The sequence below is a fragment of the Trachypithecus francoisi genome, unplaced genomic scaffold (genome assembly GCF_009764315.1).
Source record: "Trachypithecus francoisi isolate TF-2019V2 unplaced genomic scaffold, Tfra_2.0 Lachesis_group6, whole genome shotgun sequence".
NCBI classification, from domain to species: domain Eukaryota; kingdom Metazoa; phylum Chordata; class Mammalia; order Primates; family Cercopithecidae; genus Trachypithecus; species Trachypithecus francoisi.
Window position 1 is genome coordinate 70,519,931 of NW_022681471.1, and position 24,944 is coordinate 70,544,874.

The window sequence follows — 24,944 nt, forward strand, 5'->3', positions numbered from 1 at the left end:
TTATAATCCATGTGTATGCCACTTCTGTTACAATGTGCGCTCCTTGAGGGAAAGACTAATTTATCCATTTCTATATCCCTAGTGACTAGCGTAGTACCTCATCCATTGAGGTACTTAATAAATGTTTACTAATGAATGAATGGATTGCCATGTGTTTTTTCCTGAACTGTCCTTAGCCCCTTATTGTTCTTCCTCAGCACATTTTTCCCTGAAGAATCTCTTTTATTTTCATTTTTTCAGTTACAAGTAATCAAGATGGTATTATGTCCAGGGGACTCTGTGATCGACATATCCTGCTATCCTGGCCCAGACAACAGCAGCCCTTAGCATGAGGTTTCCAAGATAGAAAAATATATAAAGGATAATGGCAAAGGAAGGCAAAGTAGCACTTTGTTAACTAAGACTTTGCTTCAAAAACTCAATGTAGAAAATAATGGTAAGCTAGGATGAACCAAGCTGTGCATTCTTTTTCCTGTGAACAATCCATCACATCTCCCAGCACTAGAGGAGCAGTAGAGGGCACATTTGCCACTGGTGCTTAGTGTCAAGACAGCTAAAGCCTCAGTTGGATTACTGGCCCCCAGCCGGGTATCTGTTTCATAGAGGGAAAGTGAAAAGAAGAATCAGGAAGCTGGCCTAGCCTCGTCTCTTGTAGTTGGGCTTCCTACTTCAGTGACAGGAGTATAAGAGGAAGAAAAGGGAGTTGTCCAGGTTTGGTAGGCTCTGAATCTAGAGAAGTATCATCCCCATCTCTCCCCAGCGCCCCCTCCCTGCCGCCTAAAAAACATACAATTCTATATGTTGATGGCTCAAATTGTTATCCCCAATTCACCATGCCTTCTATCATTCTCTAGCTATAGGCAACTCCTGTCATTAGGATGTTCTTTATTACCCCCACATACCTGGCTCTGACCTTAGGTTTACTGATATGAAAGAACTCGGGGAGTCAGTTTTTACCAAAGGTCTACCAAACCTCATGATGGATTTTTCCCCCATTTAAACATGGAATCTTAGATATAAAGAGAGTGTGGTATTCTCTAGGAGCACATACATATTTAGCCAAAAAGCAAAAATTAATGCTCTAGTCTTGAGATCTTTTCCTTTTCATTTTAGATAATATTATTTAGCATGACACTTATTTTATCAAAGTCCCTCAATAACTGTTCATTTCCTCCATTTCCTTTTTTTCTCTTCAAAAGAAATTATATAACTTGAGAGACTTTTAAGTTGCTATTAAAATTTTCTGGTGACCTCATCTTCTTTGTCTCCTATAGTCTCTATTGTAGCTGAAACAGAAGAAATCAAGGCCATTTTGAAGGACAAGGGAATTGACGTGGAGACCATTGCTGAGGTATACCCCATCAGAGTACAACCAGCTCGTATTCTCAGCCACATTTATTCCAGCCTAGGTAAGGAGATTGGCCAGGCTGCTAGAATCAAAGCATTATTCAATACAGGCTGGCTTCCATCCTTTTTCATTCTTCATGATTGTGTATTGCTTTATTAAGCTGGAGCTGAGAAGGAATTTAGAGTCTCTAGAATCCAAGTTTCTTAGCTTCTCTATTCTGAGCAGGCCTGATAATTTTAGGTGTGTTTTATGAACCCTTTGGATACATAAGGCATGACTATTATCAGCCAATATTGTATCTTTATTCCAAGTGTGTGCTTAAATAACATGTTCTCTCCTTTCTTGGAACCTGTACCTCTTTTTCAAATACTTGCTTATTTTATATGGAATGATAGCCAAGGAACTTGTTTTTAGGTCTTTCATACTTTGTCATTTAATGAATTAGTTCGTAATATAAAAGATTCTTTAATATAATACTTACTTTTAATTAGTACTTATTTTTAATTAGTACTTATTTTTTAATTAATTCACATATTAAACTTAGTGATAGACTTTTTGCATTAAACAAATTACTATATTGTTATCTAAAAGAAATTCTAAACTACTATTGTGGAAGACTGAATAATGACTCCCCAAAGATAACCAAGTCTCAATTCCTGGAACCTATAAGCCTTACCTTATATGGCAGAACAGACTTATTTGAGATAGGGAGATTATCCTGGATTACCCAGGTGGTCCCTAAATGTAATCACAAGTGTCCTTATAAAAGGGAATCAGAGGAAGACCAGACTATAAAAGTAGGAGATGTGACAACAGAAGCAAGAGATTAAAGTGATAAGGCTGTGAGCCAAGGAATTCCCACATCATCTAGAAGCTGGAAGAGGCAAGGAATGGATTCTTCCCTGGAGCCTCCAGAAGGAATCAACCCTGCTGACACTTTGATTTTGATTTTAGTCCCATAATACTCATTTTGGACTCGTGATGCCAAGAACTGTAGAAGTATAAATCCGTGTTGTTTAAGCCACCAAGTTTGTGGTAATTTGTTACAGAACCAATAGAAAAGTAATACAATCTTAAACTACAAGAGAGTAGATTTGTAAAAGATTGGCTCTTAGATAGTGGATTGCCACTTACAAACCCAGAAGTTAGTTTGTATATGTGCGTGTGTGTGTGTGTGTGTGTCTGTGTGTGTGTACTTTTTAATCATCACCCAAGAATGGTATGTTTGTAATTAGAGTTAAGGCAAGTAAGGCAAGTATTCCCAGCTGAAAACCAGCCTCCTTCCCTTTTTACTGGCACTTAACTCCAGTCACTTAATTTCTTTGTCTAAATTGAGAGGGAATCAACCAAGGAGGAAAGGACCAAGAGTTAGAGCTGACTTTTGTCTGTCTCTAGGAACGTATATTTAATGCCAACAAGGCTTGAACTCCTTGCATTCCAGAGCTATTAACATTTGCACCTGGCTTTAGGAGTATATGGATTTCTTTCTTCCATCCTAACTATGATGTAGGAATGTCCCTTTCCTAAAAATTCAAATATAACATGGTTAAAGTTTTCTAAAGAAACTTTGCTTTAAAAAGATAATGAAAAACTAAAATATTACACATAGAAATTAACAAATTTATTGAATATGTCTCAGATCCTAATAAATTTCTAAAATCTAGCCACAAATTAGCTTGAATATTATAAAATACTCCTGGTTCCCTCTATTTACTCAACCCTAACTGAGGTAAATACCAAGTCAAGGCTCTGAAACTTCTGAGGCTGATTTGGGTGGATGCTTTGCTAGGTGGGATGCATACCTCACCCCTTCCCAGAACCTGCTTCCTGTTTTTATTTTTTGGCCATTCCCTATAGCCCCAGACCTATAATGCACTTCTAGTCTCTAGATACTAGTCCACTAGCACTAAATCACTTGAGGTAAGGAAGGTATTTCCCTATTTAGCCAACATCTTACCCACCTGAGTACTAGTTGATCTTACAGTCACCGTCTTTGTAACTCTTAGAAGTCTCTACAATTCTGGGTTTATGCAAGTCCTGTTGGTGACTTTGACCTGATTCTCTGGCTCTCACTCAAAAGTTAATAGGTTAATTTTACCCATTGCTTCATTGCATCTATTATTCTAAATTGGCATATCTTATTGGGAAACAAGTAATTCTAAGCTCTGGGCCATCATTTCTGGAATCTGCCTGCCTCACATCAGGTCTCTCCAACAAACAGAAGCAATCTCCTTACTCTTTACTTGTTCAAAACCTAGACTCCATCTTGGGCCTCTTACTAAGTTCTTGTTTTCTAGCCAAAGGAAATAAAAACTAAATGAATGATCAAACATTCCAGGGACTCAAGTGACAAGTGGACATTTATCTTCCTGATATGTTCTTTCATTTGCTCCATTCATTAATTCATAAGCATTTATTGCTCACTTATTATGTACCAGGCACTGGGCTAGATGCTATGGAAGACATAGCCATGCAGCTAAATAATCACAGTACAATCTTACAAATGCTATGACCATGGCGTTACATATGAAATACAGAAGAAAGGGGATAGATTTGCCTGGGGAAATCAGGCAAAGCGTGGAAGGGAAGTCAGGAAAAGCGTGATAGATGAGGCAACATTTAATGACTTATCAGTCAGATGAGTGATTATTCAAAATTCTATTATTGCAACAGTTTCACAATAACTAAATTGCCCTAAGGATACATCAAATGACAACCATAATTCCCATGAAGGAAAAGGAATATTTCTTTACTGGGTGTATTTGTTTATATATGTTAACTAAACGGAGTTCTCTCACCTCAGATCCTCAGTATTTCATAGGCAGTTCTAAAACATCTTTTTTATTTTTTTAAATTATGAGATTAATCAACTTTGTAAAAGTAAGAATTTAAATATTAAGTTCAAATCTTATATAATGCTAATTCTTTTCTAATCTCTTAGTGCATATAGATACATTTTAATAGTTATCTTTAAGATGCCTATATTCACTTGTGTTCTGTTTTCACTTACTCTCTCATGATGCATTTCCACATACCGAAATAGCTATATAGTATTTCATCAAATTAAAGTAATTGTTCCCTTATTAGTAGCCGAATTGTTTTGAGAATTTTTATCCTTCTATAAATGCCTTTGTATAGACCACTGTTTTCTTAATTGTATATTCTCAGTAAAGGGATTCTGGATAAGATTGTGAACAGGTTTTTAGCTCTTGTTACATGTTGCCAGATTATTATTTACAAAGACGAACTAATTTGTAGTGACATAACTAAGATACAAAATATGCCTTTCTTTTTTATTATCCCACTAACATTGGAGTTTTATTTATTTTTGTTAGATAAGTAGGTTTTAATATGTATAATTATTTTAATTTTCTATCTTTAATTCCCAGTGACCTGCACATTTTTCTATTTTTCTATTTTTGCTTTACCTCTTTTTTTTGAAACTGTGTGTCTACAATTGCTTGCTTATCTAATAGGGTCTGCACATTTCTGTATATATTTATCAATTATTGTATTTTATGGTAAGCTTTTATCAGTGAGATTTATATATATTTCCTAGTCTGTTACTTCTTTTAGATAATTATTTTCTTGCCTTTGTGCAAATCTTTAAATATTAGATACATCCATTTTATCAGATGTATTTTTCAGTCCTTCAAGAATTATGACTTTATCTCCTAGTTCTATCTGAATAGGTATGCTATTCTGGTTCTCTCCAAATTTCATAAGTTATAAGTTATCTGATTACAAATTGGTATGTACGCATTGACTGCAGGGAACTGGAAAACAGAGACAAGCACAAAGGAAAAAGATAACAATCACCTGTAATTCCACCACTCAGAGGAAGCCACCTTTTATTTTGGCATATTTGTTTCCAATCATTTTAAATAAAATAAGTACAAACATGTTTTTAGAAAAATGATGTCATTAAGAATGGATTTTGCATTCTGTTTTTCTTGAAACATAGCAATATATGATAAACTGTGTTATGTTTTGGTAAGTAGCCACCTACAATCCAATTTGATAGCTGTATTAACGTAATTTCTTCAAAAGTTATTTTCATAAATAGCCTTTTTCTGTTAATTTTGCAAATCGTCTACTTAGATTCTTTTGCCATTTTTCTGCTGGATACTTGTTGATTCTTTACCCATTTCCGTGAGATATTTTTAAATATATTAGGGATACTGACACTTTCTCTTCCACCTTCCACATGTTATTGCAATATTTTGCTATTTTATTATTTGCCCTTTAATTTTGTGCTGCTTTTCATGTATAGAAGTTTTATATTTTATGTAATAAAATTTTCTCCTTTTTTGGATTCTTTCCTTGCTGTTAAACTTAGAAAGATAGACCCATCCCTAGGTCAAATACATTTTCACTGCATTTTCTTTGTTATTTATGGTTACAATTTTACATTTACATCTTAGGCTATAATATTAATTTTAGTTTGTCCTATGAGATAAAAACCTGACTTTTTGCCAAATAACCAATTGTTCCAGCACTATTGATTGAATAGTTCATATATACGTTGTTTTGAAATTCCATCTTTATCATCTACTGTACATGCATATACTCACTCACATGTGTGTGGATACTTTTAATCTTACTTTTTGGTGCTGCTGATCACTGTTTCTTCTTTCCTAGTACTATATTTTTTAAGTTATCATAGTTTCAACCTCACCAATGATTGTGAAATGTAAGATAAAAGAATAGTGCTATATAATTTTTTGCCCATCAATTTTACAAAAGTTGAGTGCCAATATCCAGTGCTGATGAATATGTGGAGATGTGGACACTCTCAGCATCTTGGTAGTGTGAATTAGAGGCAGGTAGGCATTACCTATAAAAAAAAGTAATGCACATGTCTTTGACCAACAACCTTAGTTCTAGGAATCTACCCTTTTCTTTTTCTTTTTCTTTTTCTCCACCCGAGATGGAGTCTTGCTCTTGTTGCCCAGGCTGGAGTGCAGTGGAGTGATCTCGGCTCACTGCAACATCCACCTCCCAAGTTCAAGTGATTCTCCTGCCTCAGCCTTCCAAGTAGCTGGGATTACAGGTGCCCGCCACCATGCCTGGCTAACTTTTGTATTTTTAGTAGAGACAGGGTCTCACCATGTTGGCCAGGCTGGGCTCGAACTCCTGACCTCGTGATCCGCCCACCTTGGCCTCCCTCCCAAAGTGCTGGGATTACAGGCGTGAGCCACTGCAACCAGCCTAGAATCTATCCTATATAACACTCGTACAAGTACACAAGGATATATATTCAAGGATGTTCACTACGTTATAATTTGTGGTGGCAAAACAACAATTAGAAGCACTGTAATGTGTTTAAACAAGAATGGTAGAATTATGTATATTGTATCATAGCTAAAAAGAAAAGGTAGACTTTCAGCTTCCAGCTGTGATGAAATAGCTTGTATTGGGCTGTCATACTAAGAATAACTGGAATGGCTAGATTTTAAAAATGAAGGTGAGTGAAGGCTTCAGAGAGTAATTACAACAGCCAGAACTTGAGAAACTAAAACCTTAGACAGAAGAGACACTCAAAGAATAAACTCACTATTCTCTGTGCAGCTTACCTTTGAGGCGTTTGCTGATTCTTAAGTTTTGCTTGCATGAAGTAAGGGGCCAAGAAACTAAGCAGAAAGTCTCACTGTTCTACAGAGACAACAATTGCATTTCAGGACCTTCCTATATGGAAGGGACTGTGATAAACACCTTGTGCTTTCAATAGAAACCCCTAAAGAGTGGACTATACCTTAGGAGAAAGGAAAAGCCATAAATAGACAAGTTCTTAGAAAGCCTCAAACACAAATCCTAAAACAGTCTTCTCAATTCCTGATTGGGCTAAGAAGATTTGCTTATGCTGTATCTGCCTGCTAAAATAAACTGAATCTTCTCTGGAGGGAAATAATATCATCCAGAGCCTCTACAATTCTTTATACGCTGTATTCAGCATTGAAAAAATATAACAAGACATGACTTAGAAAACCATGACTTGTTATTAATTGGTAAATTAATAAAATTAATAAAAGGCAAAAGAAAAAATAATCAAAACAGACACACAGACTTCTATTCAACATAGCATTTTTTTTTTTTTTTGAGACAAGGTCTCACTGTATTGCCCAGGCTGGTCACAAACTCTTGTGCTCAAGGGATCCTCCCACCTTAGTCTCTGGGGCAACAGGCACACACCATAACAGTCAGCCAGCACTGGAAGTTCTAGCCAGAGCAGTTAGACAAGAAAAGGAAATACAAGACATCCAAATTCACAAAGAAAAATTAAAATGATCTCCATTCACAGATGACATGGTTTTATTAAAAAAAAAAAAAAACCTGTGAGAACTAATAAACAAATTCAGCAAACTTATAGGATACAGAATCAGCACACAAAAGTCAGTTGCATTTTTATACACTAAAAATGAACGATTTGACAAGGAATTTAAGAAAACAGTTCTATTTATAATAGCATCAAAAAGAGTAAAATACTTCAGAATAGGCTTAACCAAGGAGGTGAAAGACTTGTACACTGACAATGGAAAAACATTGCTAAAAGAAATAGAGAAGATACAAATAAATGGAAAGACATGCTGTCTTTGTGGGTTAGAAGACATGATATTGTTAAGATGCCTGTACAACCCAAAGCTATCAACAGATTCTATGCAAGTCCTATCAAGAGCCCAAATGACGATTTTTGAAAAATAGAAAAATTTGTTCTAAAATTTATGTGGAATCTCAAGGGACCCTGAATAGCCAAGATGAGGATGTGGAGACATGAAGACTCTTGTGTACTGTGGATGGGAATGTAAAATGGGTCAGCCCCTATGGAAAACAGTATGGCTGTCCCTCAAACAAATTAAACATAGAATTACTATATGATCCAGCAATTATGCTTCTGAGTATATATCCAAAAGAGGTGAAAATAGGAACTTGAACAGACATTTTCTGTTTCTTTTTTTTTTTTTTATTATTATACTTTAAGTTCTAGGGTACATGTGCACTACGTGCAGGTTTGTTACATATGTATACATGTGCCATGTTGGTGTGCTGCACCCATTAACTCGTCATTTACATTAGGTATATCTCCTAATGTTATCCCCCCTCCCCAAGATAGGACCCGGTGTGTGATGATCCCCTTCCTGTGTCCAAGTGATCTCATTTGAACAGACATTTTCTGCATCAATGTGCAGCATTGCCCACAGTAGCCAAAAAGTGGAAACAACCCAAATGTCCATCAATGAATGGATAAACAGTATGCAATGTATACACAAAATGTATACACAAAATGTATACCCAAAATGGAATATTATTAAGCCTTTAAAAGGAAGGAAATTCTGACATATGCTACACATAGATGAACCTCGAAGACTATGCTAAATGAAATAAGCTAGTTACAAAACGAAAAATATTGTATTATTCCATTTATATGAGATACCAAATTCATAGAGATACAAAGTAGAACGGTGGTGCCAGAGGCTGGGAAGCAGGGGACATGAAAAGTTACTGTTCAATGAATAGAGTTTCAGTTTGGGAAGATGAAAGAGTTCTGGAGATAGTTGGTGGTGATGTTTGCACAATGATGTAAATGTAATTAATGCCACTGAACTTAAGGTTGTTAAAATAGTAAATGGTAAATTTTATGTTGTATACATTTTACAGTATTAAATAGAAACAAAAAGGAAGGAATAGTGGAAAAACCTGGTTGTGACATCAATCTCAGGTAAAATGTGTGCTTTACAGAGTGAACCCTGGAATATGACCAAGGCTCTGACAATTCTCTGGTGCTAGCCCCCTAAGAGTAAAGCAACACTAAAACTGACATATTTGATAAGTATAACACTTAGGTAAAGCAAATGAAAAAAATTAAATTCCCAAGAAAAATGTGTTCTAGTCAAAAAATAAAAAAGTAGTAGTCCTGTCAGTACTGACATGAAAGCATATTTAATATATGTTTTGGGGGAAAAAGTTTTAGAACAACATAAACAGTGTTATCCTATGATATAAAAGAAAAATATGTGTGTGAATGAACTATTTTCTCATCATAAGAGGTATTGATTTTATAACTCCCTTTTGGAAGACGAAAAGAAATTCAGCTACGTTTAACATAGACATCAATTATAGGATGGATTCCAATTTCAGAATGCTAAACTGTAAAAAGAAGGTAACTTAAATTCAAGGAAATACAGTGGATGTGTGTGTGTGTCTATATGTATACACATACATTGTGTATGTATATGTATATGTGTGTGTGTATATATATGTGTAAAAATGTTTGCTGATTTGATTTGTGCTCTAAAAATATCTTTACCATTTCTCAATTCTGTATCAGGATGCAACAATAGAATGAAACTCAGTGGACGACCCTACAGACACATGGGAGTGCTTGGAACTTCAAAACTCTATGACATTCGGAAAACTATCTTTACTTTCACTCCACAGGTGGGTGAAATAAGCTTGAATGTGCATTGAGATGAATGGAAATAAAAGAAAAACATTGGAGAACTAAAGCATTTACTGGAGTTGGGATAAGTGTCAAAGAGTTCCACCAGGCCTTGCACATAACTTACTCAGTGAATATTTATAGAGTTGAACTGAATTGAGCTTCCAGCACAGAGTTTCGCTAAGTGATTGTAACTGCCAAAAGTACCCGTGGGTATTGCAGAAACTAAGGATGTTACAAATGCTAGAGTACTTACAAAAATAATCCTTACTTTTAAAAGTTAAAAATAAAACTGTATGTGTCCTTTATAAACAAAATACAACCTTTTTTATTCAGCTACTGAATTATCTTTTCTTTGTTTTGAGGAAGGGCCCTTTTTACATTCATAGAAATCTTCAGTATCCTCTTCTAAACAAAAATGTCAGTACTCTTTTAGCTGTTACTAAACACGTTGTTAGCCTGATGTTTATTAGCTACATGATAATAACAAACCTGATTATATGTGTTATGGGGAGGAGAAACTATTTTCTGTAAAGAAAGCTTAAATTCCCCATTTGTCATCTTACATTTTGAAATAGTGCAGCTGAGGTAGGAATAAACAAAAGAGTAATGGACCATAGATTCTATTCTGACTTTGCCATTTGCTAGCCATATGATTTTGCTAATCTACATATCATCTCTTAGCCTTATTTTTCATCTATTAAAAGAAGAAAAACCCTCACTGGGGGGTTATAGGATTAAATAAAATTATATACTTGAAAATACTTTGTAAACTGTAGCATACCATAAAAATGTCAGAAATTATTATATGTGCCAGTTAACCACCAGATACCTTGGAATGTATTAGACATTAAATTTGGGGGTATCATTGCCCTGTGACACCTTGGATACTCTTCTGAATATGTGAGTAGTTTAAAATATTACTTGATAATTGTGAGAGTAAATTATTCTGAGCTATTATTTTTATTTGTCTCAGTTTATAGACCAGCAACAGTTCTACCTGGCTCTCGACAACAAGATGATGGTGGAAATGCTTAGAACAGACCTCTCCTACCTCTGTAGCCGCTGGCGGATGACAGGCCAGCCCACCATCACCTTCCCCATCTCACACAGCATGCTTGGTAAGGGCTGCATGAGGCAAGGAATGAATGTATTTTGGAAATAAGTCATAGATTTAGCCCTTCAACATCTTGGTGTTTCTAGAGAGTTACTTCTTATAATTTATTCTTTCAGCGGTATTTATTGGCTCCTATTTTATGCCAAGCACTTTTCTAAGCACTGGGGACACATGGAGTGAATAAGGCAGATGAGAATTTCTGTTCTCATGGAGCTTATGCTTTAGAAGGTGAAGACAGACTATATGTAATACATAAATCAACACACATAATTTCAGAGCTATAATTGAATAGTTTTCAGATAGTTTGAGAGCTATAATTCAAAAAATGTAGCAGAGGATAACCTAAAACTTGGTTGGTAGTTACTTTAGCTAATTAGTTTCTAGGTCAATTTTCAGAAACTTTATTTGTACAATTATTTTTAAAGACAATAATACTGTATCTGCATATTTCTTACTCCAGTGGTACATCAAGATTTTATAGATAATTTCCCAGGCTGCTTCTTCCAAAGCCTGTCTAACTGAAGCTGTAAAATCTAGTAGGGGAAAAAGCCAAAAGGCTTTCGGTTTATGTTTCCTCTTTTTTTTTGACTGGATTTCCTGACATTGCTTACTTGAAACTGGGTGAAAGGCTTTATTATTCTCTCAGTTCCTGGAGGACTAGAGCCAATACTGAAGCGACTGCTTCCTTTCTGTGTTCTCCTGTTGCTTCCAAAGGCCTGTTTGTACTGCCAAAGTACATAGAATTCCTTTTCATTAAAGAAAAATTCCTTATTGTAAATCATTCAAAATCCAGACAGACTGTTAGGGATTTTGGTCACATCTCAAAAGTGCTTCAATATCACAGGATTTGAGGAAGTAGGGTAGTCTTTCTTCTCTTTGTCTTTCTTCATTACTTAAGACAATTAACATAAGTACCATTTAAAAACTACTATATTTGCACAATTGTCTTCAGAAAGTATAAGGTCTAATTGGAGACGGAAAGCTAATATGGAAGAATGATAGAAACAATTTTAAGACAATATATAAAGAATTACTAAACCATTAGATCAGTATTTTACAGAGAAGGAGATCCAGTTGACAAAATTTCTCAACTGAGGTAGGACTTAACCAGGTTTTTTGGAATGGATAGTATTCAGATGACAGGAGGGAAGAAGGAAAGGTACTGTAAGTGAGGAGGAAAATACCATGAGTGAGGCCTAGAGGCAAGAATGAACTTGACCTGTGAGAGGAGAATGAAGTGACCCACCTGAATAGAGTGGAGTTTGTGTGTTGGAGTATAATTATAAGCAAAATGGGAAAAGTAAGGTAGGGTTCGATAATGAAGACCTTGAAAATAAGCAAAGATATTTAATATACATTTTTCTCAGAAGTCTGAAACTATCAAAAGGTATTGAGCAAGGAGTGATATGATAAAAATGATGTTTGGGGACTATTGGTGACAGTACCATTGTAGTGAGGAGAGACTGATGTCTCCACATATGAGGTGAAGAGAAGGTACACTGGATTGGAGGTAATAAAAGTAGAATAGAAAAGAAAGATATGAGTCATTTTAAGCAACACCCAAGTCATGTATTGGCTAACTAGATACAAGGGATGAATTAAGATAGCTATAACAAAATACCAAAAACTGGGTAATTTATAAACAATAGAATTTTATTTTGTACTATTCTGGGAGCTAGGAGATCCAAGATCAAGGTGCTGGTGGGTTTGGTGTCTGGGAAGGACCTGAAATCTCTCCTTGTAAGATGGTGCCTTGCTGCTTCATCCTCTGCAGCAGACACACATGTGTTCTTACATTGTAGAAGGGACAGAAAAGAAGCAAACCCACTCTCTTAAGCCCTTTTATAAGGGCCCTGATCCCATCCATGATGCCTCCACACTCATGACTTAATCACCCTAGAGGGCCTACTTCTTAATGCTATCACATTGGTGATTAAGTTTCAACAAATGAATTTAAGGGTACATTCAGATCATAGCACTAGGTAAATGTTGCTGCATTGATAGAATCAGGGACATTTTATATGAAGAAGCCAGTTACAAAGGGACATGAGTTTGTAGTGACAAAGAGATTTCAGAATTGAAATACCTGAGAGTTAGGATGAGATACATAGCCACAGCTTGGGAAGCAGAATAAAACTAAAGATCTAGGCCTAAATCAAGCATTTTTGGTACTTGATATGTGGTCACATAACAAAAACAACAGTAACAATAGCAATAATAACTGTAATATTTACTGAATACTTTCTCTGTGCCAGGTACTGAGCTAAGTGCTTTCAATAAATTATTTTGAAATCTCTATAACACTCTTACTCAGGTAGGTACTCATTATCCAAAGTCACAAAGCTAATAAGTGATAGAGCCGGGCCTCAAACCAGATCTCTGAGTCCCTGAAGCCCAGATTACCAACAGCAGTGTGTTTTTACCAGTGAAAATTTTGTGCTGGTGAAAAGAGAACAAACATGAGTGATCAAATTGAAATGTGGATTAGTTAAATTCTCATGTTAAAGACAAAAATTCCTGTAATACATAAAAGAGCAAAAATAATACATAAATGGCATCCAGGTGGATGCTATTTACAATAGATATCTCTAAAATAAAATCATGCAGAAAGATGGAAGAAAAGAATATGTAAAGATATATCATGTAAATGCTGACAAGAAAACAGTGGTAGCAGTATTGATATGAAAAATAGCAATAAAATTTAAGGCAAAAATCAGTAAATGGGATAAGTAGGATATTTTATATGATAAATAGTATACCAACATGATATAACATGTATAAACTTTTATGTACCGAATAATGTGAATTAAATGTATAAAGCAAGTATTTAGGAAAATTTAGGGACAATATGACAAAACTATTATATATTCATGATGGAAAACAACAACATACTTCTATCAGAATGTCACAGATCAATTATACAAAATAATTAAAGACGTAGTGGAGTAACAAACTTGGTTTTTGTGTTTATGGGTGTATATATAACCATGTATCCAAAAAGGCAGAACCCACAAAGAATGTTTATGTTTAAAAAGTAGAAATCATACAAACAATATTGCCAGATATGTGACATAAAACTAATTAACACAGAATAGTTAAAAAAGAATCTAACTATAAAGGAATTAAATTTTTCCCAAATAATTATTAGATTAAAGAGAAAGTCAAATTTGAAATTACATGCTTCTTAGAATGAAAATGATACCACTACTTATAATCTATGAGATTTGGTCAAAGTCATATTTAGAAAATATGATATCCTTACATACTTTTACTTTTAAAAAATGACTTTTGGTTTTGAGACAAGATGGCATAGACTCACTTCTCCCTATTCCTCCTGCTAAGTGCAGCTAAAAATCCTTGACGTTTTATATAAAACAAAACATAAGAAAACTCTGAAAGTTGGAAAGAAGGCAGATCAGCTAGGGACTTTAGGAACTGAAGAACAGCAGAGCAGTAAATATCCTGGGCCTTATATGTCCTGGACTGGAAGCTAGAGAAGCTGACATCTCAGAAATGCAAAAAGGAAAAAAAAAAACAAAAAACGGAAAAACAGATTTTTTAAAAGACCCAAGAAAAATCTGCTTTGTCTAGCTGAAGGAACAGGAAAGGGGCAAACTAGAGAGACAGAAAACTTTTAGACCCTATTTTACTTGGCCCCACTTATGCCCCTGTGAGCAGAGACTGAGTGGGGACTCTTCCATGCTTGCACAGCTCTGAAGAGGCATCCCTCTCCCTTTTAGGAGTAGTATCAGAGAAGGGCTAGTGGGGAGCTGAAACTTTCATCCTTGCCCAAAAGTAGAGGAGCTCCTCCCCCTTCAGCCAGTGTGGTGTCAGTGATCAACAGATATCAACAAATGTTGGAGTTATCATGCAAAGATTTTAAGGCAGTTATAAAAACACTTAAACACACAATTACAATCACACTTGAAACTAAGACAAAGTAGAATGCACGTCTTAGCAAACAAACTGAAGATATAAAGAACTGAATGGAAGTTTTAGGACTGAAAAAATATGATAACTGAGATGGACAGCTCACTAGATAGGCCCAGTAGCAGAATGGAGACAACAGAGTGAACTTGAGACAGAACTATAGAAAAGACCCATTCTGAACAACACAGTAAAAAAAAAAAAAAAAAAAAAAAGAAAAAGAAAAAATATGAACAGAGCCTCAATGACTGTAGGACTAATACAAAAGAGTTAAATTTTAAATTATGTTAAAAAGATCTAACATTCGGGGGCGGAGCAAGATGGCCGAATAGGAACAGCTCCAGTCTCCAACTCCAAGCGCGAGCGACACAGAAGACCAGTGATTTCTGCATTTTCAACTGAGGTACTCGGGTCATCTCACTAGGAAGTGCCGGACAATCGGTGCTGGTCAGCTGCTGCAGCCCGACCAGCGAGAGCTGAAGCAGGGCGAGGCATCGCCTCACCTGGGAAGCGCAAGGGGGAAGGGAATCCCTTTTTATAGCCAGGGGAACTGAGACACACAACACCTGGAAAATCGGGTAACTCTCACCCCAATACTGCGTTTTAAGCAAACGGGCACACCAGGAGATTATATCCCACACCTGGCCAGGAGGGTCCCACGCCCCGGAGCCTCCCTCATTGCTAGGACAGCAGTCTGCGAATAACCGCAAGGCAGCAGTGAGGCTGGGGGAGGGGCGCCCGCCATTGCTGAGGCTTAAGTAGGTAAACAAAGCCGCTGGGAAGCTCGACTGGGTGGAGCTCACAGCAGCTCAAGGAAGCCTGCCTGTCTCTGTAGACTCCACTCTGGGGACAGGGCACAGCTAAACAAAACAACAACAACAACAAAAGCAGCAAAAACCTCTGCAGACGCAAACGACTCTGTCTGACAGCTTTGAAGAGAGCAGTGGATCTCCCAACACGGAGGCTGAGATCTCAGAAGGGACAGACTGCCTGCTCAAGTGGGTCCCTGACCCCTGAGTAGCCTAACTGGGAGACATCCCCCACTAGGGGCAGACTGACACCCCACACCTCGCAGGGTGGAGTACACCCCTGAGAGGAAGCTTCCAAAGTAAGAATCAAACAGGTACACTTGCTGTTCAGCAATATTCTATCTTCTGCAGCCTCTGCTGCTGATACCCAGGCAAACAGGGTCTGGAGTGGACCTCAAGCAATCTCAACAGACCTACAGCTGAGGGTCCTGACTGTTACAAGGAAAACTATCAAACAGGAAGGACACCTACACCAAAACCCCATCAGTACGTCACCATCATCAACGACCAGAGGCAGATAAAACCACAAAGATGGGGAAAAAGCAGGGCAGAAAAGCTGGAAATTCAAAAAATAAGAGCGCATCTCCCCTGCAAAGGAGCGCAGCCCATCGCCAGCAACGGATCAAAGCTGGTCAGAGAATGACTTTGACGAGATGAGAGAAGAAGGCTTCAGTCCATCAAACTTCTCAGAGCTAAAGGAGGAATTACGTACCCAGTGCAAAGAAACTAAAAATCTTGAAAAAAGAGTGGAAGAATTGATAACTAGAATAATTAATGCAGAGAAGGTCATAAACAAATGACAGAGATGAAAACCATGACACGAGAAATACGTGAAAATGCACAAGCTTCAGTAACTGACTCGATCAACTGGAAGAAAGAGTATCAGCGATTGAGGATCAAATGAATGAAATGAAGAGAGAAGAGAAACCAAAAGAAAAAAGAAGAAAAAGAAATGAACAAAGCCTGCAAGAAGTATGGGATTATGTAAAAAGACCAAATCTACGTCTGATTGGGGTGCCTGAAAGTGAGGGGGGGAAAATGGAACCAAGTTGGAAAACACTCTCAGGATATCATCCAGGAGAACTTCCCCAACCTAGTAGGGCAGGCCAACATTCAAATTCAGGAAATACAGAGAACGCCACAAAGATACTCCTCGAGAAGAGCAACTCCAAGACACATAATTGCCAGATTCACCAAAGTTGAAATGAAGGAAAAAATCTTAAGGGCAGCCAGAGAGGAAGGTCGGGTACCCACAAAGGGAAGCCCATCAGACTAACAGCAGATCTCTTGGCAGAAACTCTACAAGCCAGAAGAGAGTGGGGGCCAATATTCAACATTCTTAAAGAAAAGAATTTTAAACCCAGAATTTCATATCCAGCCAAACTAAGTTCATCAGTGAAGGAGAAATAAATCCTTTACAGATAAGCAAATGCTTAGAGATTTTGTCACCACCAGGCCTGCCTTACAAGAGAGCCTGAAGGAAGCCCTAAACATGGAAAGGAACAACCGGTACCAGCCATTGCAAAAACATGCCAAAATGTAAAGACCATCGAGGCTAGAAGAAACTGCATCAACTAATGAGCAAAATAACCAGTTAATATCATAATGGCAGGATCAAGTTCACACATAACATATTAACCTTAAATGTCAATGGACTAAATGCTCCAATTAAAAGACACAGACTGGCAAACTGGATAAAGAGTCAAGACCCATCAGTCTGCTGTATTCAGGAGACCATCTCACATGCAGAGACATACATAGGCTCAAAATAAAGGGATGGAGGAAGATCTACCAAGCAAATGGAGAACAAAAAAAAGCAGGGGTTGCAATCCTAGTCTCTGATAAAACAGACTTTAAACCATCAAAGATCAAAAGAGACAAAGAAGGCCATTACATAATGGTAAAGGGATCAATTCAACAGGAAGAGCTAACTCTCCTAAATATATATGCACCAATACAGGAGCACCCAGATTCATAAAGCAAGTCCTTAGAGACTTACAAAGAGACTTAGACTCCCATACAATAATAATGGGAGACTTCAACACTCCACTGTCAACATTAGACAGATCAACGAGACAGAAAGTTAACAAGGATATCCAGGAATTGAACTCATCTCTGCAGCAAGCAGACCTAATAGACATCTATAGAACTCTCCACCCCAAATCAACAGAATATACATTCTTCTCAGCACCACATCGCACTTATTCCAAAATTGACCACATAATTGGAAGTAAAGCACTCCTCAGCAAATGTAAAAGAACAGAAATTATAACAAACTGTCTCTCAGACCACAGTGCAATCAAACTAGAACTCAGGACTAAGAAACTCAATCAAAACCGCTCAACTACATGGAAACTGAACAACCTGCTCCTGAATGACTACTGGGTACAAACGAAATGAAGGCAGAAATAAAGATGTTCTTTGAAACCAATGAGAACAAAGATACAACATACCAGAATCTCTGGGACACATTTAAAGCAGTGTGTAGAGGGAAATTTATAGCACTAAATGCCCACAAGAGAAAGCTGGAAAGATCTAAAATGGACACTCTAACATCACAATTAAAAGAACTAGAGAAGGAAGAGCAAACACATTCAAAAGCTAGCAGAAGGCAAGAAATAACTAAGATCAGAGCAGAACTGAAGGAGATAGAGACACAAAAAACCCTCCAAAAAATCAATGAATCCAGGAGTTGGTTTTTTGAAAAGATCAACAAAATTGACAGACCGCTAGCAAGACTAATAAAGAAGAAAAGAGAGAGGAATCAAATAGACGCAATAAAAAATGATAAAGGGGATATCACCACGACCCCACAGAAATACAAACTACCATCAGAGAATACTATAAAACCTCTACGCAAATCAACTAGAAAATCTAGAAGAAATGGATAATTTCCTGGACACTTACACTCTCCAAGACTAAAACAGGAAGAAGTTGAATCCCTGAATAGACCAATAGCAGGCTCTGAAATTGAGGCAATAATTAATAGCCTACCAACCAAAAAAAGTCCAGGACCAGATGGATTCACAGCTGAATTCTACCAGAGGTACAAGGAGGAGCTGGTACCATTCCTTCTGAAACTATTCCAATCAATAGAAAAAGAGGGAATCCTCCCTAACTCTTTTATGAGGCCAACATCATCCTGATACCAAAGCCTGGCAGAGACACAACAAAAAAAGAGAATTTTAGACCAATTCCCTGATGAACATCGATGCAAAAATCCTCAATAAAATACTGGCAAAACGGATTCAGCAGCACATCAAAAAGCTTATCCACCATGATCAAGTGGGCTTCATCCTGGGATGCAAGGCTGGTTCAACATTCGCAAATCAATAAACGTAATCCAGCATATAAACAGAACCAAAGACAAGAACCACATGATTATCTCAATAGATGCAGAAAAGGCTTTGACAAAATTCAACAGCCCTTCATGCTAAAAACGCTCAATAAATTCGGTATTGATGGAACGTACCTCAAAATAATAAGAGCTATTTATGACAAACCCACAGCCAATATCATACTGAATGGGCAAAAACTGGAAAATTCTTTGAAAACTGGCACAAGACAGGGATGCCCTCTCTCACCACTCCTATTCAACATAGTGTTGGAAGTTCTGGCTAGGGCAATCAGGCAAGAGAAAGAAATCAAGGGTATCCAGTTAGGAAAAGAAGAAGTCAAATTGTCCCTGTTTGCAGATGACATGATTGTATATTTAGAAAACCCCATTGTCTCAGCCCCAAATCTCCTTAAGCTGATAAGCAACTTCAGCAAAGTCTCAGGATACAAAATTAATGTGCAAAAATCACAACATTCTTATACACCAGTAACAGACAAACCGAGAGCCAAACAATGCATTCTTACACACCAGTAACAGACAAACAGAGAGCAAATCATGAATGAATTCCATTCACATTGCTTCAAAGAGAATAAAATACCTAGGAATCCAACTTACAAGGGATGTAAAGGACCTCTTCAAGGAGAACTACAAACCACTGCTCAGTGAAATAAAAGAGGACACAAACAAATGGAAGAACATACCATGCTCATGGATAGGAAGAATCAATATCGTGAAAATGGCCATACTGCCCAAGGTTATTATAGATTCAATGCCATCCCCATCAAGCTACCAATGAGTTTCTTCACAGAATTGGAAAAAACTGCTTTAAAGTTCATATGGAACCAAAAAAGAGCCCGCATTGCCAAGACAATCCTAAGTCAAAAGAACAAAGCTGGAGGCATCACGCTACCTGACTTCAAACTATACTACAAGGCTACAGTAACCAAAACAGCATGGTACTGGTACCAAAACAGAGATATAGACCAATGGAACAGAACAGAGTCCTCAGAAATAATACCACACATCTACAGCCATCTGATCTTTGACAACCTGAGAGAAACAAGAAATGGGGAAAGGATTCCCTATTTAATAAATGGTGCTGGGAAAATTGGCTAGCCATAAGTAGAAAGCTGAAACTGGATCCTTTCCTTACTCCTTATACGAAAATTAATTCAAGATGGATTAGAGACTTAAATGTTAGACCTAATACCATAAAAACCCTAGAAGAAAACCTAGGTAGTACCATTCAGGACATAGGCATGGGCAAGGACTTCATGTCTAAAACACCAAAAGCAACGGCAACAAAAGCCAAAATTGACAAATGGGATCTAATTAAACTAAAGAGCTTCTGCACAGCAAAAGAAACTACCATCAGAGTGAACAGGCAACCTACAGAATGGGAGAAAATTTTTGCAATCTACTCATCTGACAAAGGGTTAATATCCAGAATCTACAAAGAACTCAAACAAATATACAAGAAAAAAAAACAACCCCATCAAAAAGTGGGCAAAGGATATGAACAGACATTCTCAAAAGAAGACATTCATACAGCCAACAGACACATGAAAAATGCTCATCATCACTGGCCATCAGAGAAATGCAAATCAAAACCACAATGAGATACCATCTCACACCAGTTAGAATGGCAATCATTAAAAAGTCAGGAAACAACAGGTGCTGGAGAGGATGTGGAGAAATAGGAACACTTTTACACTGTTGGTGGGATTGTAAACTAGTTCAACCATTATGGAAAACAGTATGGCGATTCCTCAAGGATCTAGAACTAGATGTACCATATGACCCAGCCATCCCATTACTGGGTATATACCCAAAGGATTATAAATCATGCTGCTATAAAGACACATGCACACGTATGTTTATTGCGGCACTATTCACAATAGCAAAGACTTGGAATCAACCCAAATGTCCATCAGTGACAGACTGGATTAAGAAAATGTGGCACATATACACCATGGAATACTATGCAGCCATAAAAAAGGATGAGTTTGTGTCCTTTGTAGGGACATGGATGCAGCTGGAAACCATCATTCTGAGCAAACTATCACAAGAACAGAAAACCAAACACCGCATGTTCTCACTCATAGGTGGAACTGAACAAGATCACTTGGACATGGGAAGGGGAACATCACACACGGGGCCTATCACGGGGAGGGGGGAGGGGGGAGGGATTGCATTGGGAGTATACCTGATAAATGACGAGTTGATGGGTGCTGACGAGTTGATGGTGCTGACGATTGATGGGTGCAGCACACCAACATGGCACAAGTATGCTATGTAACAAAACATGCATGTTTGTTATGCACAATGTGCCCTTAGAAACTAAAGTATAATAATAATAATAATTAAAAATAAAAAATAACAAAACAAAAAACAAACAAACAAACAAACAAAATCTAACATTCATGTTATAAAAGTTTCAGAAAGAGGAGAAAAACAGAAAAAGCATTCCAACTAATAATGACTGAAAAATTGGTAAAAGACATAAACCTACAAATTAAAAAAAAAATGAGAAAATTTCAACATGATAAACCTGAAGAAATCATGTGAAAAACATAATAATAAAGTTCTTGAACATTAAAGAAGAAATATCTTGAAAGTGGCCAAAAAGAAACAATACCATGTCTATAAGCAACAAACGTTAGAATGACAGGTAAATTTCATCAGAAACCATGGAGACCAGAGGGAAGTGACACAACATTTTTAAGTACTGAAAAAAAAAAAAAAGATTTTTAAACCAAGAATTTTCCCTCCAGTGTACTTCAAGAATAAAAGGAAAAAAGACATTCTCCGATGAAGGAAAGCTAAGTGAATTTGTCTCCAGGAGATCTGCTCTGAAAGAATGGTTTGAAGGAAGTTCTTGAAACAGAAAGGAAATAATAATAGATGGAATCTTGAAACATCAAAAAGAAAAAATAAAAATAGGAGTGAGAATATAACTAAATACAATAGACTTTCTCCACCTCAATTTTTTCTTTTCTTATTTCTCTTTCTTTCTTTCTCTTCTTTTCGCTCTTTCTTCCTTACTTTGTCTTCTTTCTTTCTTTCTCTCTCTTCTTTCTTTCTTTCTTTTTTCTTTCTTTCTTTCTTTCTCTTTCTTTCTTTTTTTTCTTTCTTCTTTCTTTCTTTTTGTTTCCTTCTTTTCTTTCTTTTATTTACTTTTCTTTCTTTGATACAGAGTCTCTCTCTGTCACCCAGCCTGGAGTGCAATGGCACGATCTCAGCTCACTGCAACCTCCACCTTCTGGGTTCAAGTGATTCTCCTGCCTCAGCCTCCCCAGTAGCTGGGATTACAGGGGTGCACCACCATGCCCAGCTAATTTTTTATATTTTTTTAGTAGAGATGGGGTTTCGCCATGTTTGCCAGGCTGGTCTCAAACTCTTTCCACTTCAGTTTTCTAAATTATGCTTGACAAGCATTGCTTAATGTAGTTATTAAAGTATGTAGAAGAAATATTCACGCAAGGTATTATAAATGGGAAAGTAAGGACCTATATGGGAGATAAGATTCTATACATCACTTTAATTGGTATAATGTTGATACTAGTAAATAGTGTATATGTGTCATGTTTGTATATATAAGACAATGCCTAGAGTAACCATTAAAAAACCTATAGAAGGAGATAACAGTCAAACCCAGTATAGGTAAATCAAAATGGCATTCGAAAAAATTTAAAGTAAACCCACAAGAAGGCAGGAAGAAGAAAATAGAGAAATGAAGAACAGAGGTAGAAATAGAAAACAATAAAATGGCAGACTTAATCCTAACATATCAATAATTACTTTAAGTTTAAATAGCCTAAGTACATCAGTTCAAAAATAACAATATACGTAGACTGAAAAGAAAAGGAAGGAAAAAGATATACCATGTAAACATTAATTTTGAAAAGCAGAAGTGGCTACATTAGTATCTGGTGAAGTAGAATTCAGAGTAAAGAAAAAAATATAAAAATGTTAGGAATGACAAAGGAGATATAGCAACAGAAATAGAGGAGACTTTAAACACTATAAAAGAATACCAACTACAATTTTGTACATCTAGATAAAATTGATAGATTTCCTAGAAAAGTAAGAATACAAGTATAAGCTGAATAGAAACATTTATAAAAGTGTATGAGAAAAACTATAAAACTATTGAAGACAATAAAATGTTTTAATTAGTAGAGAGATACACCATGTTCCTAGATGTGAATAGTTAATATTGAGAAATTACCCACTCTCATTATATCAATTCAGGCAATTCCCAATAATAACAAAAACATAAATTTTTGAACAATGAACCTCGATTTCATATGGAAGAGGAAAATGTAAATGAATAACAGATTTTTTTAAAAGAAAGTGAAAGATCCATTGTAATTAAGTAGTGATAAAGATAGAATTTCAAATACAGACAAAATGTAAATATAAATACATTTGGGAAAATAATTCATTTAGGCTTGCTACTTTACTTTTCTTTGCAAAAATACATTCTAAATAGATTAAAGAGCTAAACATAAAAAATAAAACTGTGAGAGTCATAGAAAAAAATATGGGAGGTTGGGCGGGGTGGCTCAAGCCTATAATCCCAACACTTTGGGAGGTCAAGGTGGGCGGATCACTTGAGGTCAGGAGTTTGAGACCACCCTGGCCAACATCATGAAACCCCATCTCTACTAAAGATACAAAAATTAGCCAGGTGTGGTGGCACACGCCTGTAGTCCAGCTATGGGAGGCTGAGGCAGAAGAATCACTTGAACCTGGTAGGCAGAGGTTGCAGTGAGCCAAGATTGCGCCACTGCACTCCAGCCTGAACGACAGAGCCAGACTCCATCTCAATATATATAGATAGATAGATAGATAGATAGATAGATAGATAGATAATCTCATATATATATATATATATGAGAATATTTTTGTTAGGTTGAAGAGAGCTGTCCTTTGCAAGACACAAAAATAAAATACTGTCAGATTTAAAAACATGAAATTAAAATAAATCTTTTATATTAAAAGCACTGTGGATGAGGTTGAAAGAAATAATAAACTAGATAAAGTATTTGTCTATATATAAGAATGAAAAGGGTAATATACCCAAAAAACAAAACTCTTGAAAGTCAACTGAAAAAAGATAAACTACGTGATGGAAAAATGGGAAAAGGACATGATCAGGCAATTCATAAAAGAAACACAGATTTTTAGTAAATACATGAAAATATGCATAATCTTATTGGCAATAAAATTAAAGCATATCTTCTTGTTTTACCTATCAGATTAAGAAAATTTAAAAGATCATTGCCCATTAAAAGTGTAGGAAAAAGTCACTTTCTATACTGTTGATGGAAATATAATTGTCACAACTCTTATAGTGGGTAATTTGGCAGTCTCTGTAAAATTACTTAGTGTTTCATTTGTCCTAATAGTTTACTTGTAAGAATTTAACCTAAGGTATAATAGAATAAGTGCATCAAGATGTTAGTACAATGGTCTTCATTACAGTGTTGATTATAATATAAAACAGTCTAAATTTACTAGGAATTATTTTTGGCTATTACAAAGGTTAAGTTAGAAAGCAGATCATGAAAGAGTATGTGTAGTATGATTCCTTCCACATAAAATCAGATAATTGTTAGCTTTCTAGATATTTTTATGCCTATACACAGACATATATGCCAAGGTTCTTTATATGAGATAATGTGTATAAAATGTTTAGCGCAGTGCTTGGCACATAACATTCAACAAGTAGTGGCTACTGTTATTATCAGCATTCAGTAGTCATTCAGTGTTCTGCCATCAGGCACTGTGCTAAGTACTTCTGACAAATAAGATAATGCTGACAAATAAGATAATGCCTTTGAGGAAATCTGTCTATCAGTCATCATCCCTTACCATTTGTCCATTCTTCAGTGTTGTTGGCTCTCAGATGAATTGTTAAAATCAGGGTGGTCAATGAGGAGTATCTCATTTGTACTGTAACC

The 24,944-nt window shown here is 36.4% G+C and overlaps 1 protein-coding gene across 1 annotated transcript in view; it reads left to right on the forward strand.

The window, feature by feature from the left end:
- The window catches only part of LOC117077363 (phosphorylase b kinase regulatory subunit alpha, skeletal muscle isoform-like), a 149,495-nt gene that overhangs the window by 64,200 nt on the left and 60,351 nt on the right, over positions 1–24,944 (forward strand). The window contains 3 exon segments of the mRNA XM_033201028.1: positions 1,275–1,409; positions 9,675–9,784; positions 10,762–10,906. Of these exon segments, the coding sequence (XP_033056919.1) occupies positions 1,275–1,409; positions 9,675–9,784; positions 10,762–10,906 (390 nt within the window).